Consider the following 13,579-nt stretch of genomic DNA (forward strand, 5'->3'; position numbering starts at 1 on the left):
TTACTTAAATCAGTTTTATTTAAGAATTTCCTACAGTGACAAATCTTATAAAAAGCATCCAAACACGAAACTGCAGCAAACAGCATTCTTATGGATATCTTACAGACAGTGGAACTTCCACCCTGGAGAGGCACACTGAGCTCGCTAGTGATCTCTGCTCCAAGAGCTACTTGCAAAGCACACCACAAGCTCAATGTTCTCCTCACAAACCCCATCATCTTCAATTCACATTACCACACTTACAGATCATTAACAGAAAAAAAAAACAACACACACCATACAGCATTCACAGCAGTTGACATAAGGGAAAAAAAATACAAAGATTCATTTCACGTAACACATCCAACTAATCGATTAACTAGGTATAAAACCCACTTCAAGTCTTCCACATATGGATGTCCTTTGAATGCAATAAACACTCGTACTTTATTTGCTATCATTGCTCTCCGCACACTCTCTCACCAAAGCCACAGGATCGAGAGACACCTCGCCAAGTAAAATAAAATCCCATAATGCACCACCAGGTCTCCGCATGCGCTCTCTCCTGTTATCTCGCACATACCAGCCCTCTCATGCCTCGGCACCACCATCAATCCCACACAAGGTTTCAAAAGTTCAAACAGCCTTCTGGTTCCATCTCACAGCCTTGCGTTCATAGCGTTGATACGACTCCATGAAATAAAGAGTAGCGGATAAAAATGGAACACCCACCGTCTAAGACGCAGCATGTGCGGTGTGATGAAGTATTCTTGGATGAGAAAGCATGTAGACAGAAGTATTCCTAAGGCAGAATATTTACAGCACTGCTTTCAATGAAGTGCTTCTTCCATACACATTTGAAATGAGATGAACTGCAGAGATTAAATGAAGCCTTCATATCGTACTTTAGTATGGAGGGGAGACAGTGTTAAAAAGAAACACAAACAAAACAAAAACGACACCGTGTTTCTCCAACCGGGGCACTTGGAGAGTCTTATGGTGGGATCAAACTAAAAACGAGAGGGAGAGAATGCTGTTTCTGACCAATGGTTTCCATTTCCAACATGCAAAGAATTCAGGTAGCCGGGAAACAAGGGATAAAGCCTTACAGGAGAAACCTTTCCTATCGCTTGTAGTGTTAGATTACCTATCGGGCAACCAGCAGTCTGCTTCCAAACATTCCGTATCCCAACAAGATATGTAACAAAACTTAGAAAATTCCTTTTACCTTTTTCTTTTTTTTTTTTTTCTTAAAAAAGAAAAAATGTCAAAAATACTGCTGAATATACTGCACACTGAACAAACTTTTGGAAAATTTTAGTATATATGTAATTTACAGTATACTTACCAGGAGTTAGAAAAATTTGATTTCCCACCATAGAGTCAGTATCAGAGCCCACTGCGTCTACATTCCCCAGCCCGACGACTTGGAATCCATGCTTGAACCAAAGCCTCCGTTAAACCCGCTGCTGGAGCCCGCGTTCGAGGCTGAGCCCCAGCCTATGGCTGCCCCCGAGTTGGACCCGCCGTAGGAGTTATTTCCTGAGCTAAAGCCCTGGTTCTGTTCCCGCTGCATGTTGCCTTGGGGCTGGTTGTTTCCCGATGGCCCCGACTGGTTCTGCTGACTAGCCAGCATGCCCATCATCCCCCAGCTGCTCTGCAGGGCCGCCTGCGCTGCCGCCATCATGGCGGGGTTGATGCTAAAGGCCCCGAAGTTCATCCCCCCACCCATGTTACTGCCCTGGTTGTTACCCAGTCCTCCCCCACCTCCTCTGCTGTTGCCAAACCCCCCCTGATTCCCAAAACCTCCCGGATTACCACCAAACCTTCCACCTCTCTCTAACTGTCTATTGCTATTGTGCTTAGGTTCAGCATTGGATATATGTACGCTGATTCCTTTAATGATCAAGTCCTCTCCACAAAGAGACTGGGCAACCTATAAGAAACAAGGGATTGATTAAATGTGTTAGATTTGTTTTTTAAAACTGTTAGTAGTACAAGACAAAAAATCCCCACGTGATTCCAAGCAGAGACTTAACCTGCAAAGGAAGCACGTGCACGTCCTTAATCCAATCTGAAGGGTTTTATCTTCACATTCACTACTACACTAACTGCAGAGTAAAAACCCGCCTGTATGGTGGCATCCAACACATGGAACCTTGGACAGTGCCATAATTAAATCAAGCTAACACCACTGGAATTCTTAAGAATGTGGATAAGTTAAGTGTTCCATGTGTGGTACCAGAAGTTATGCTTTATGAAGCTACTGAAACGTAGGCTGTCTAAATATGGAGTTAAAATATTTTAAGATGTACCTGATCATCTGCAAACGTAACAAAAGCAAAAGCTCGGAAGGGTTTAGGAATGAAGACATCTACCACTTCTCCATACTGGGCAAAGAACTGTCGGAGGTCATCTTCTGTCATGTCCTGAGTGCAGCGCCCAACAAACACTTTTCTGCTACGCAAAGGTTCGTCAGGACTTTGCTGGAGAGAATCAAAGAGGAGGAAAAGAAGAAGAAAGATTGCAACTGCCCATGAGAACCAAGTGCTCTACGATAAAGGCCCCTTTTAATCTAGGCTGTTAGAAGACTGAAGACCGAGTTGAGATTGGAAGCCTTTAAAAAGCGTAGTTCTGTTCAGAACGTGCCTGCGCCCTGATACACATGCAGAAGAGTGGCCAGAAAACAAAAGCAGGAGCAATACACAAATCCAGAGTGTGGGGGTTCTGCAGTAACTGCACAGAAAGCAGAAGTGTCAAGTTCAGTTTGGAATTCCAAGACGCGTTCTGATCTTCCCAAGGCTGTTACTGCACCTGCTTGATCCTCCATTTATTCACACAGCAGACAAGCTCAGCAGGTACCGGACACTGAAACATTCACCTCAGGGTCCCACCTGTACCTAACTCCCCACATAACCAGCTGATCACCCAACACATCCTGTACGGGCACCCACCTCCTCCCCATTTCCCTTCCATGCTCTCACTTGTCCTGTCCCCTCATAGACCAAAAGGAGCCGTTACTGATCTGGTCATCTGCTCATCTAAACAAGTTCACTTCCAGTGTCCAGTAAAAATAAAACCAGTAGTAAATACAGAAGTACCTTAGAATTGGGCAGCTTACAGTCACACCATCTTCCATCTATCATGTGCCGCTGAGACATCACTTTCACCTGGGTTTCATAATCCGTAAACCGCACAAACCCAAAGCCTTTCGAGTGGCCAGTTTTAATGTCCTTCTTAACCTAAGACAGAGAAGAGCAGGCTGTTGGAAGGTCACAGGAACAGCACACACCTGGATTTGTGACTTAATGACATCTCCTCTACTAATTTCAATATTTAGGTCGCCAGAAAAAGGATACGAAAAATTTTGATTGTATTTTCATTAAAAATGACCAATATATTGCAGTCAAAGCACCTACAAAGTGAAATGAGTAGCTTGCCTTGAGGCCAGGCTTGGCCACTGAAACGGGCTGTAGTTACTGTGTCATGCTGTGATGGTACAGTCAGACCAGCTGTATCAGCACTGTGACCACCAAAGCAGCAAACACGTGTAGCTGCACATGGGGCACGCGAGCAGCAACAGATGAGGAACAAGCCAAGCATGAGAGGACTGGGCGAGACTCCCCCTCCTGGGAGGGCAAAACCACACCCGTGAAGACACAGGAAAACCAAAGCAGGGTTGTCCTCCAACTGCTGCCACCAGACAGCCCTCACACCTGACCAGGCCATCTCACAGCTGAGGCCACCAGAGTCCCCAGCGCCCGTGCTGGCTGAGCAGCACCACATCCCCGGGACTGTGAGCACGCAGCTGCCGCAGGAACGTGCGGCACAGACCGGGGGTCTTGTGTAGGCAGCGGTAACAGAGTAACCGCTGGCAGCCTGTGGTTCCTGAATGAACTCAGTGCAGTTCTCTTTGGGAGTATCAGTCCTGGGAACACACCCATCAGAGCAATCTCCAATTCCTCAACACATACACACATATATATATACTCAGCTGCAACACTTAGTACCATAAATTAAAAAGCTTAAAAACACTGTACCCATTAAGCTGACCCGTGTGAATTACCACTCCCAAATATTCCTGGCCATCTGTACCTACACACACCTGCAGCTACAAAGCTCAGGGAACAGAATGAACCCTAGGAAGAGGGACACACAGCTTCATGTCTGCTCCAAGTGCATACACCTCTATTTGTTTCCACTGGCTTTATCAGAAAGCCGATTTCTACCTATCGCCCCTCCTCACTGGAGCTGCAAAAGGAGTTTACCTGCACCATCAGAACTTCTCCAAACGTACTGAAATATTCCTTTAAGTCTTGTTCAGTGGTTTTCCATGGAAGACCCAAGACTATTAAATCCGAAGTCTTCTGTACTGCTCGTTTCACTTTCACAGCTGATGATGCATCCGTTTCATCCATTTTTCTCTTATTATCTAAATATAAACAAGGACATTAGACATCATCCTCAACTCTGGAAACTGCCTCTACTAGATAACTCAACAACTTTGTCGTTAAAGTGCTTGAATGGGTAGAGAGTTACAAATCTTACTGCACATCTAAAAACTGGGTAGGGTCAGAGATAGGGCACAGGATAGACACACAAACAATCACTGAACCATAAAGCAGAAGGTTCAACAGCAATATTGTAACCATGCTAAATCAGCCTGACTCACACCGACCTGGAGTGAGAAAAGCAAGTTAGAACAAAAAAAAAAGCCAAGGAAAATCAGACAAACCTTTGGGATAATTAACAACATAGACCAGGTTTCCCCAGCCAGCTTCTGGGGCGTGCAGGATGCCCTCCACCAGCCGCACACCCCTCATGCACTGCGACACCGGGTTCCTGTAGCGCAGCCCGCAGGCCCCGGGGAACTGCGCGGTCACTGTGGACAGCAGCACGGTGCCGTCATCCTCCGAGGGGATCTCGATGGGCTCATCGTTCTCGTCCTCCGTCACCCGGATATACTCCGACATCTTTGCTGGAAGTCCCTGAGGTGCGGGGGAAAGGCGAAGAGCAGGCGTCAGCCGCCGGGTCTCCGGGCAGCGCGCTCAGCTGTGCCTGAAGGCGCGGCCCCAGCTGTGCCAATTACACAACAGGCGCGCTGCTCACTGACGTTAAAGCCTCTCCGGCCCAGCCGCACCGACAGACGCGCGGCCCGACGCCTCGGCCCACCCCAGAGCCTGCGGAGAGCCCGGCAGCGAGTGCTGCCCGAGGCGCGGAGGGTTCTCCCTGGGCCGCCGCAGCCGCCCTCCGCGGGGCTGGGCCCAGCGACGGGCTGAACTAAACCGCGCCCCAGGCCCCACCGCCCGCAGGGTCCGCCCGAGCCCGCCGGCGGCCCGGCCCGAGTAGCCCCGAGCGCTACCGCCTCGCCCCGCTCACCGGCTCGGGAAGGGAGCGGCGTCTCTAGGAGACCCTCACGGCCTCCGCCTCGCACCTGCCCGCTCCTCTCCGCTGGCGCCGCACAAAATGGCGGCCGAGGCCCCCTCAGAGGCCGGGCCGAGCCGCGGGGCGAACTATTCGCGGCGGCGGGGAGGGCTGGCGGCGGGACGCGCTTCCTGCCGCGGGGAGCGCGTTGGGCCACCCTCAGCGCCGAAAACGCCTCGTCCGAATCCAGCCGGTGCCGCGGGCCGCATTCCTGGGACGGGAGCGGCGGCGGCAGCAGCTGAGGAAAGAGCCGCTCCCTGCCGCGCTTCCCCCAAAAGCAGAGCCGGTGGTACGGCCCAGCCTGCGCGGAGCGCGCTGCGATTGCAGGGGCTGCCGGGAAGGGGCGGTGGCAGAGCGGGGGGGTGACGCCGGGCTCCCGCCGAGGCCCGGGCGGGCGGCTGTTCCCGGTGAAGGACGGGGAGAACGGCAGAGCCCCGACCCCGCGGCCCGGGCCAGCCCTGAGGTCTCCGCTTCGGGCCGAGCGGCTCAGGCTAAGGCGGTGCACGGACCCGCCTTCCCGGCGGCGGCCGGCGTTAGCGAAGCCGCCGCACCGGAGCCCGGCGGCTCCCGCCCCCAGCCCGTGTGGCTCGCGGAGGCCGGCCGGGCCCCCCCGCCGCGGCGGGAGAGGGGACGGGGAGCTCTGTGCGACAGCAGCCGTGCTCCCGAGCCCGCCTTCGCAGCCTGGCGGCTCCCGGGACAGCCGTCCCTAGAAGCGTCCCCCTGGGGACCTGCGGAGACGGAGGAGCGGGCGGGGAACGGCGTCTGCCCGGTGCGCCCCAGCCTCATCGGGGGGCGCGCACTGCCCCCGGGGCCGTGATGCCAACGCCGAGACACTCCCCGCGCTCTGACGGCCGGACCCGAGAGGCGGGGGGAGCGGGGCTCTCCCTCCCGTCTGCCGCCAGAGGCCTGGGGTGCCAGAGCCTGTGTTGCCCTGGCAGGAGGGGGCACCGTGCGCTCCGGGGCCCTTTTCCATACGGCGCTGGAGATGCCGAGTGCAGCCGGGCACCGGCCGGGGAGCTGTAACAGTCTCTGTAACGTTAGTGCAGGAGACAAACCCTCTCGCCAAGAGTCACGAGCGAGCGACACCGGCTGAGGCGTGACACCACCCCCCCACCCCCCCCCCGGAACAGTTTCATTCGAGGGGTTGATCCAACATACCTCTGAGACAGATCTGCTGCTGCTCCCTGAGGATCTTGGGAAGAACTAGATTAACCAGGCTGACAAACACGGAGAGTTTCATGGCAGTTTGGCTCTGTAGATCATACTTAGTGCCTTAGCCTGATGCACTCCCCCAACAACTGGTTTGTCATCAGAACTGGTGTCTTCCTCAGCTCTTCCAGATGTTTAGGTTTGAGGGAGCTTGCCTCTTCCTTATCACTGCCCTGCTCTGACCTCATATAAAACAATTTTGCAGACACCTAGAAGGTAAAAAACCAGTACTTCCTTTAATACCTAGTTAAGTATTCGCTCTAACATGGCTTAATCCTCTCTAGACCCAATCTCCCCTTAGTTAATGGAAGGGCTTAATGGTTAAAGCTCATTATACACTATTACAAACTCCTGATCCGCAGGCGTTATGGCTAAGGGACACTCAGGTTCTTGCTGCCACTTTTCTGCCTCTTAAAACCAAACCAAAGATGTTTAGAAGAGCCTGCCTAGATGCATTTGCCCAAGCTGCAGTCAGAGGAAGGGGTGCTGGCTAGGCTCCCATGCTGAGCTTTCTCTGCTCTTGCACACAGGCTTGTGTAAGGCACAGAAGAAACACGCAGAGGGGGACAGCAATGGTGGCAGGCACATGGTATTTTCCACTGGGTCTGGTTACTTTCATAAGGTTAATCATCTGATTTCAGTAGCGTAACCCTCTAGATAAACACTCATCTTTAAAAATTTATTTTGCAGTAATACCATAAGGCTATAAATTAGTAGCTGTTCTACAGTTTTAATCAATCATTTTATGTCTGGATAATTGCCATTCCACATCTCCAAGTTATTTTCTTCTGCTACTTTAATAATAAGCTTATCTGGTCCATCAATCACAGTCACATTAGTTGCAAATCGCACCAGAGACATCTGTAACAGAATCAGTTTTCATTACAAGATACATGTGAACTGGAAGCCACACAGGGTTGCTATTAGCAGAGCTGTAAAGTCCTGCCTGCCATTGTCACAGAGAAGTGCTGCAGAGCTTTCTCTAACCAGCCAGCTCTGTGACTTCACCAGGGGACTGTCCCACACTATCCTACAGAAAATAGTTCTGCTACATTCTTCCCCCTCCTTTCCCCTCATCTGTTCCTCTGTGACACTTGTCCATGTGCGCTGTGTCCCCAGTGCCCATCTAGCTCGACCTGCTTTGCACTGGTACAGCAGGAGACATAAGTCCTGTTAGTGAGGAACGATGACGCTGCTCTAGGAGAGGCTGATCCAGTCCCTCGTGTTAATTGTTCTGCTGAGTAGTTAAGACTCTGCCTAAGATTTCTTCAGTTGCAAAGACTGGCTGCCAGCACCAGTGAAACCCAGCCCACCCATGCCCATGTAACTTTAGACTCGTCCTTATCACTTAATTGCCATTTTCCCACAGTTCTAGGGGCCCTGACTAGACACAGGCTAATGAGATCAGCTAGTGCTCCATCTAGGCGTTCTCCTGAAATGCCTACGTTTTCTAGTCACCCACAGTATACATCCCAGACCCAGTTCTGGTGCTGCCAAGTCAGCACTGAGGTAGTCAGCGTTGTTTGAACACGCTGTGAGGACTGAGCAGTAATTGCAGCGCGTCAGCGTTACCTCCTGCACCATTTCGAGTCAAAGCTGTAGTTTAGCAATCACACTATTTGAAGAGGTTGTCATGGCATTCAGCCAGAGTGACCTCTATCTTACAAAGCATCTGGTGGTAATTTCACTAATGAGCAGAGTAAGCATCAACCCTGAACTAGATTTCATGCAGGTAAAAGCTGGAAGAGAGAGCAGCGAGCTCCATGCAGCTCGCTGGCTGTAAACAGACAGGGAAAGGAGGGCAATTACTCACTGCAGACACTTCTGCCCCAAGAGCTTCTTGTTCAGCTTTGGCAACAAACAAGCTGAGAATGAAATAAACGTTGCTATCCATTTTCTGTAAGAACTGGGATTCTTGGGGCACTTCCCTTTGGTTATTTTGCATTGTGATTAGATTTAAGTTAAGCAATTAACAGTGGTATTGAAGTAACTACACCAGTGGGCATACAGCTAGTTAATTCACCAGTTCCCTCACACTGGCAATTCGGGGTGCCCATGGGTGTAGACAAATGCTATACCGTGCTCCTAGCCATCATGTATATTGACTTAAGTGTGCCCACAGGCGCACACCGAAATGCAATACAATAACTATTTGCTGCTCTAGGTTAAGTGTGCTCAGGGGTACAAGCAAACTCCCTGTTAATGATCAGCTGTTCGCCCTCTCAAAAGCACTGGGGATGAAAAACAACATCTATGGGCATTTAAATATAGCCCTGTGGTAAGAAAGAACAGCCACCCAGCTGTGGGTACTGACAAAGGGGGAGTGCTTGGGTCTGCTGCTGATCATGGAGCAGCAAAAGCAGGAGGACTTAGGGACTCGTGGCATGCTGGTGGAGCCAGAATCCCACTGGTTTTGCCAACAGTTAAATCATCCCACCTCTCACCCTCACTCAGTGGAAGTTGTTTTGTCAACATCAGGTCTCTCCTACTTCATTCTGAGCATAAGGAGGACACAGTTTCTCCTCTCTGGGTGGGAAACAAAGTGCTCCCCCCAGAACCTGAGCAAATAGGAACGGGAGGTTCTCATTCCGAATCCGTTTAGCAAGGGGCAGGCAGGGAAAGCACATTATTACTCCATCCCTAGGACTCTGCCCTTAAGTAATTCATATCCTTGTGATCAACTTTATCCTACTCTTTCATACAATCTACCACATGTGTAAAGCCCACCTTGAATGCAGTTGCATGAAGGAGCAGGACACCTTTCAGTTTATTTCTCTGTGTAATTTTAAGCCATTTTAGCTTCTAATTAAACAGGTACTATGTCATAGAGATGGAACCAGATCAGTAGGGTTTCTTTATTCTGAACTACCACTGCAAACACATTCACACCCAAGAAACATGTGGTTTACAATGCTGACTTTTCACTCTTTTCCTTTGAAGGAGTTTTCACCACAACCACAGGGAGATTTACAACAATTACTTCTTCCCTCCCCAGAAATACCTAACAGAGCTTTCCATACATAAGTTATCAACATAAAAATTTACTAATACCTAGCAGCCTAGAAACTACTAGAGAAAAAGCTTCCCTTAAACAAAATAAGCAACTTCTACCCACAGAATTTACCTGGAAAGATCATTTCATCCATGACTCTCAGTAACACACCTTCTAATTCCCTTAGTTGATACAGCATTTAAGACTTCATTATAGTGCCTGAAATATTTCAGGTAATTTTCCTGTCATCCTATAAAGCCATGATTTCAATTGCCTCAGTTTTAATCCACCTGAGATGGTTTAGTCCTGTTTCTTAAAGGGGCAGACTTTCCATGTTCCTTTTGGTTCATGTCCTTATTTACTTAACTCTTCCAAAACTGATTGGAATGGATGATGTGGTTTTTAATCTGTCAGCAAACACAATCAAAATCAGATTTTTTTACATGCCTGGCCCTTGTAGAGACCCAAGGACCCAGTGCCCATCAGTCTGGGTCCTTTCAGACCTTCAGACCCTAAACCTTTGGCCACGTTTCTCTAACTGACACTACAAAGAGTCTCTGCTGGTGCTTTTGCCACCAGACAGGTGCTGAGTGGTAGCGGGACAAGAACTAATCAGAATTGATGATTAATTTATCTGAGAGGGAGGCTGATTAGACTGCATGTCTTTGAAACCTCTGGGATCTGCCAGAGGTGTGGTGCTCAACAAGCCCAGCCCCGTCACACAAAGGATGGGCCTGGGTGAGATCTCTGTTAGGAACTAAAAATGTCGTGTAGGAGCTGGAAACCCAGCACTGGTGACAAAAAAGGCCCCTTTGAGCTCCACAGCTACTGCTGGCACTTGGGTGCTGACTGCTACCTGAGCTGTGGGCCAGGCAGGGTTCAAAGCACAGCAGTGCTCAGTATCCCATACCTCCACCTTCCCCTTTGATGGGTATCTTGGGAACTGCCAAATGTTTGCATCTTGTACACAGGGAATGCAAAGTTAACTTGGTTCTGTTTTGTTTGGCAGAGTTGCATCAAACCATCTGCAAATCACCTCCCTTGCCTTTCTGGACCATCCACAGCAGAGCCTGGGAAGAATTTCTGCCCGTGATTCTCAGAGGTATCTAGTCAGTACCCAGAGCTGTGGTCCTGGTGAAGACATGCCAGGCATCTTTCAAAGGAATCTCTTGCCTCTTACAGCATACCAGAGATGGCATTCAGGACTTATTTTTACTAGAATGTGTAGCAAATCCCAGCATAAAAGAACATGAACTTCCATCAGGACAGGTTGTCATAAAGCAAAGGACAAAATCCACAGCCTGGGTGCTGTGTACAGAGCCAGCTTCAAGTCTGTGCCGTTGCAAGTGCTGGTGTGTGACAGATCCTAAATACTGAATACAAAGCTTGGCCTGAGGTTTCCATGAAGCACAGGCAGGATTGAATGGCTGCCTGAGGAGGATGGTCCAGACTGCTCCTGCCCTGGAAAGCAGAATGAGAAACCTGTGTTTCTCAACTCTTTTTCACACAGGAAAACAAAGAGAGTTTGGAACAGACTTCTTCAAAGGCAAACCCACAGGTGGCTAGGGTAAGATGTAAGACCTGGAACAGTGTGAAAGACAACTTTATCAGGATCTATTAAAAAAGCTGTTTCATCTAGTTTTCCTTCTTTGCTTTTTTTTCTTTCAAGGAGTAGGTAAATCTGGGGTAGTTTTTTGCTGCTTTTGACTGACACACAGTGAAGCAGGAGCTCAAGTGTAAGACAAAGCCTGTTTTTAAAGCAGTTACGTTTTACTGCCTGGTGATATTTTTTCGAAGTACATTTACTGAAGATTTATGTAAAATCTATCTTTTGTCTCCTTAAAATATGTCAAATGGATGTACAGGGCAAAATTTAATGCATATGGGTTTTCATTATTTTAAATCATTTGCAATATAAGTGATTTATTATGACATCAGACATTTGTTCTTTGGCTGTCCACCATAAATTGAGGCCCACCCAAACTTCCAGTCTTAGCTATATTTCTGCATTCCCTCCCCCAGTATCTATAATCTCAGTTCTGTGATTCTTCATGTAAATGACTTTCAGCAAGGAAAGAAAGAGAACACATAATTTGCCATAATACAGGTAATTTTGAAAGAGGAGCAAGACCTTTACATGAGAAATAGTTGACAGCTGCAGAACAGGGAGAAGTAATGCTCGTAGAACAGAAAGTCATTCTGGATGAGAGTGGTGAGAGCTACTGATCAACCAGATGTGACCAAATGGACTTTTTGTGCAGTTGAAGCTGCCAGAGGTGATAGACTTCTATCTTTCTCTTTCTGAATCTTTTCTAGTGCCCTTACATTTATAACACAATGACTCCAACTCTGGCCAGTTAATGTTGTAGGCAACCATTTGGAAACCCAAGGAGTCGGGGTAAGCCAGGTTCCTCAAGGTCATTCTGAAAGCCCACAGTGAAAAACTGGTGACACCTGAGACCCAGAATTGTGCTTTTATGACAGACTTTCTCCCAACAGCTATAAACATCTTGCAAGGCAGGGACCTTTTGAAAGACCCTGTGGAAAACTGCATTCATTGTCATGTTTGCAGGTTGTCTTATGGCACTTAGTGGGATACAGGCTTTTGGACCCACCCATAGCCTGTATTTGAACCCTTCCCAGCTCAGCAGTTGCTGAGAATTGTTGCTACCCAATAGGTCTGCAGTGGACTGTGCTATGGGAGTTAAGGTCCGAGTTCTGCCTGGTTTCTCATCCATGGATATCATCTCAAAACCTGCTATGTCAGCAGACTCTTGTGACTCCTGGTTTCTACTCGTGGAATTGACAGATGGTTAAGTCTGAACCAAACACTGTTCTTCCAAACTTCCCCCACCCATAGCAGGGATCTTAATTGTGACACAACTCCCTTCACGCTCAGCCAAAGGATTTCACTGGGTTTAGAGTTTCAGGCATTATTGCTCACACATTCAGTTTCAAGAACACCTCCCATATTTGACCCACCTAAAGCTCTGTAGCAGTTCTGAGCACTGGCATAAACTGCAGGACCATCCTAAATGGCATTTTACTGCTGACATCCAGGCTGTCTGTCCAATCCTACGGCTGCAAGTGTGTCTGATAACGTCCACTGATTTCTGGTTTCTGTCTTTCCCACAGTGCCAGTCCTAAACCAAACAGCAGCACTGCCAACAACCTTAATCCTGAAATCAGAGCAGGGTTAGCTGATGTGGTGGGCCTGCATGTGCTTGCCTTCGTTCCTGCATGTGCTTGCCTTCACTCTGCCTTCCAGTGGCTCTGCCACGAAGAGATCCAATTGAAAAAAATCTCAGCATAGTTCTGATTTATGTGCAAAAGTGCAGAGGACAGCAGAAGCTTTTAGTATCTTGGGAAGTAGTTAGGAATTAAGGCCAAAGAAAGGATAGTCATGTCAATTACAGCCTAAAAAAAGAAAACTTAAGTGAAAGTCCTGGCTCCTGAACTGTTTCTGGGCTGGCAGATGTTCACAGTTCTCTTGGCAGATGCTGTAGAAAGCTAATGGGCCCATTTAGATCCCCTCCCTTACACAGTGGCATCGGTGTTATGATGTTGAGGGAGGCCTGGAGGGGCTGGTGAGATTTCAGCAGTTTTCCTGAAACGAAATGGGAACGTGGTTAATATTTTAAGACGTCTGATGAGCTCTGGTCAGGAATCTCGGCCGAACCCAGCCCTTCACGCCAGATGTGGCGAGGGAAGAAGATCTCATGCGAAGTGCAAGTCTGACACCTGGAGGGGACTGCGGAGATCAGCCCGAGGAGCCCGCAGGAGCTGGGGATTCCTCCGGGCAGCTCGGCTTGGGAAAGCTCGGAGGGGGAGAGAAATGCCAGGGTTTGGAACTGCTCTTTTCTAGTGGAGTGCTTACATACTGCTCTCTACCCCCTTTTACAACAATAAGGAAAAATCCGGATTTTTAATTCAGATTTTCCATGTATAATTTTATGAGAGGAGAAGATGATTGAA

General features: G+C 48.8%; 1 protein-coding gene across 2 annotated transcripts; it reads right to left on the reverse strand.

Moving 5' to 3' along the window:
• TARDBP (TAR DNA binding protein) lies at positions 1-5,424 on the reverse strand. 2 transcript variants are annotated; one of them, XR_014617824.1, is made up of 7 exons: positions 5,359-5,424; positions 4,715-4,967; positions 4,248-4,411; positions 3,081-3,221; positions 2,295-2,465; positions 1,328-1,915; positions 1-989 (listed from the first exon to the last, which is right to left on the reverse strand). XR_014617824.1 is itself a non-coding variant. In XM_084274692.1 (6 exons), the coding sequence occupies exons 2-6, from the start codon at positions 4,950-4,952 to the stop codon at positions 1,385-1,387; spliced, it is 1,245 nt and encodes a 414-aa protein (XP_084130818.1). In that variant the 5' UTR covers positions 4,953-4,967; positions 5,359-5,424; the 3' UTR covers positions 1-1,384. The 2 variants fall into 2 exon arrangements, 1 of the variants encoding a protein (XP_084130818.1); XM_084274692.1 differs by having other exon boundaries at positions 1-1,915.
• Between the last annotated feature and the right edge of the window lie 8,155 nt (positions 5,425-13,579).

The sequence above is a fragment of the Gallinula chloropus genome (genome assembly GCF_964237585.1).
Source record: "Gallinula chloropus genome assembly, chromosome: 23".
Classification (NCBI taxonomy): Eukaryota; Metazoa; Chordata; class Aves; order Gruiformes; family Rallidae; genus Gallinula; species Gallinula chloropus.

What these genes read in the sequence shown, in the direction of transcription:
- TARDBP (XM_084274692.1), bottom strand. Translation starts at nt 4,952, where the DNA reads ATGTCGGAGTATATCCGGGTGACGGAGGACGAGAACGATGAGCCCATC. An exon ending in TGTTGTTAATTATCCCAAAG is followed by an intron (nt 4,412 to 4,714) that starts GTTTGTCTGATT and finishes GTTTATATTTAG; the next exon opens with ATAATAAGAGAAAAATGGAT. An exon ending in GTAAGCTGCCCAATTCTAAG is followed by an intron (nt 2,466 to 3,080) that starts GTACTTCTGTAT and finishes GATTCTCTCCAG; the next exon opens with CAAAGTCCTGACGAACCTTT.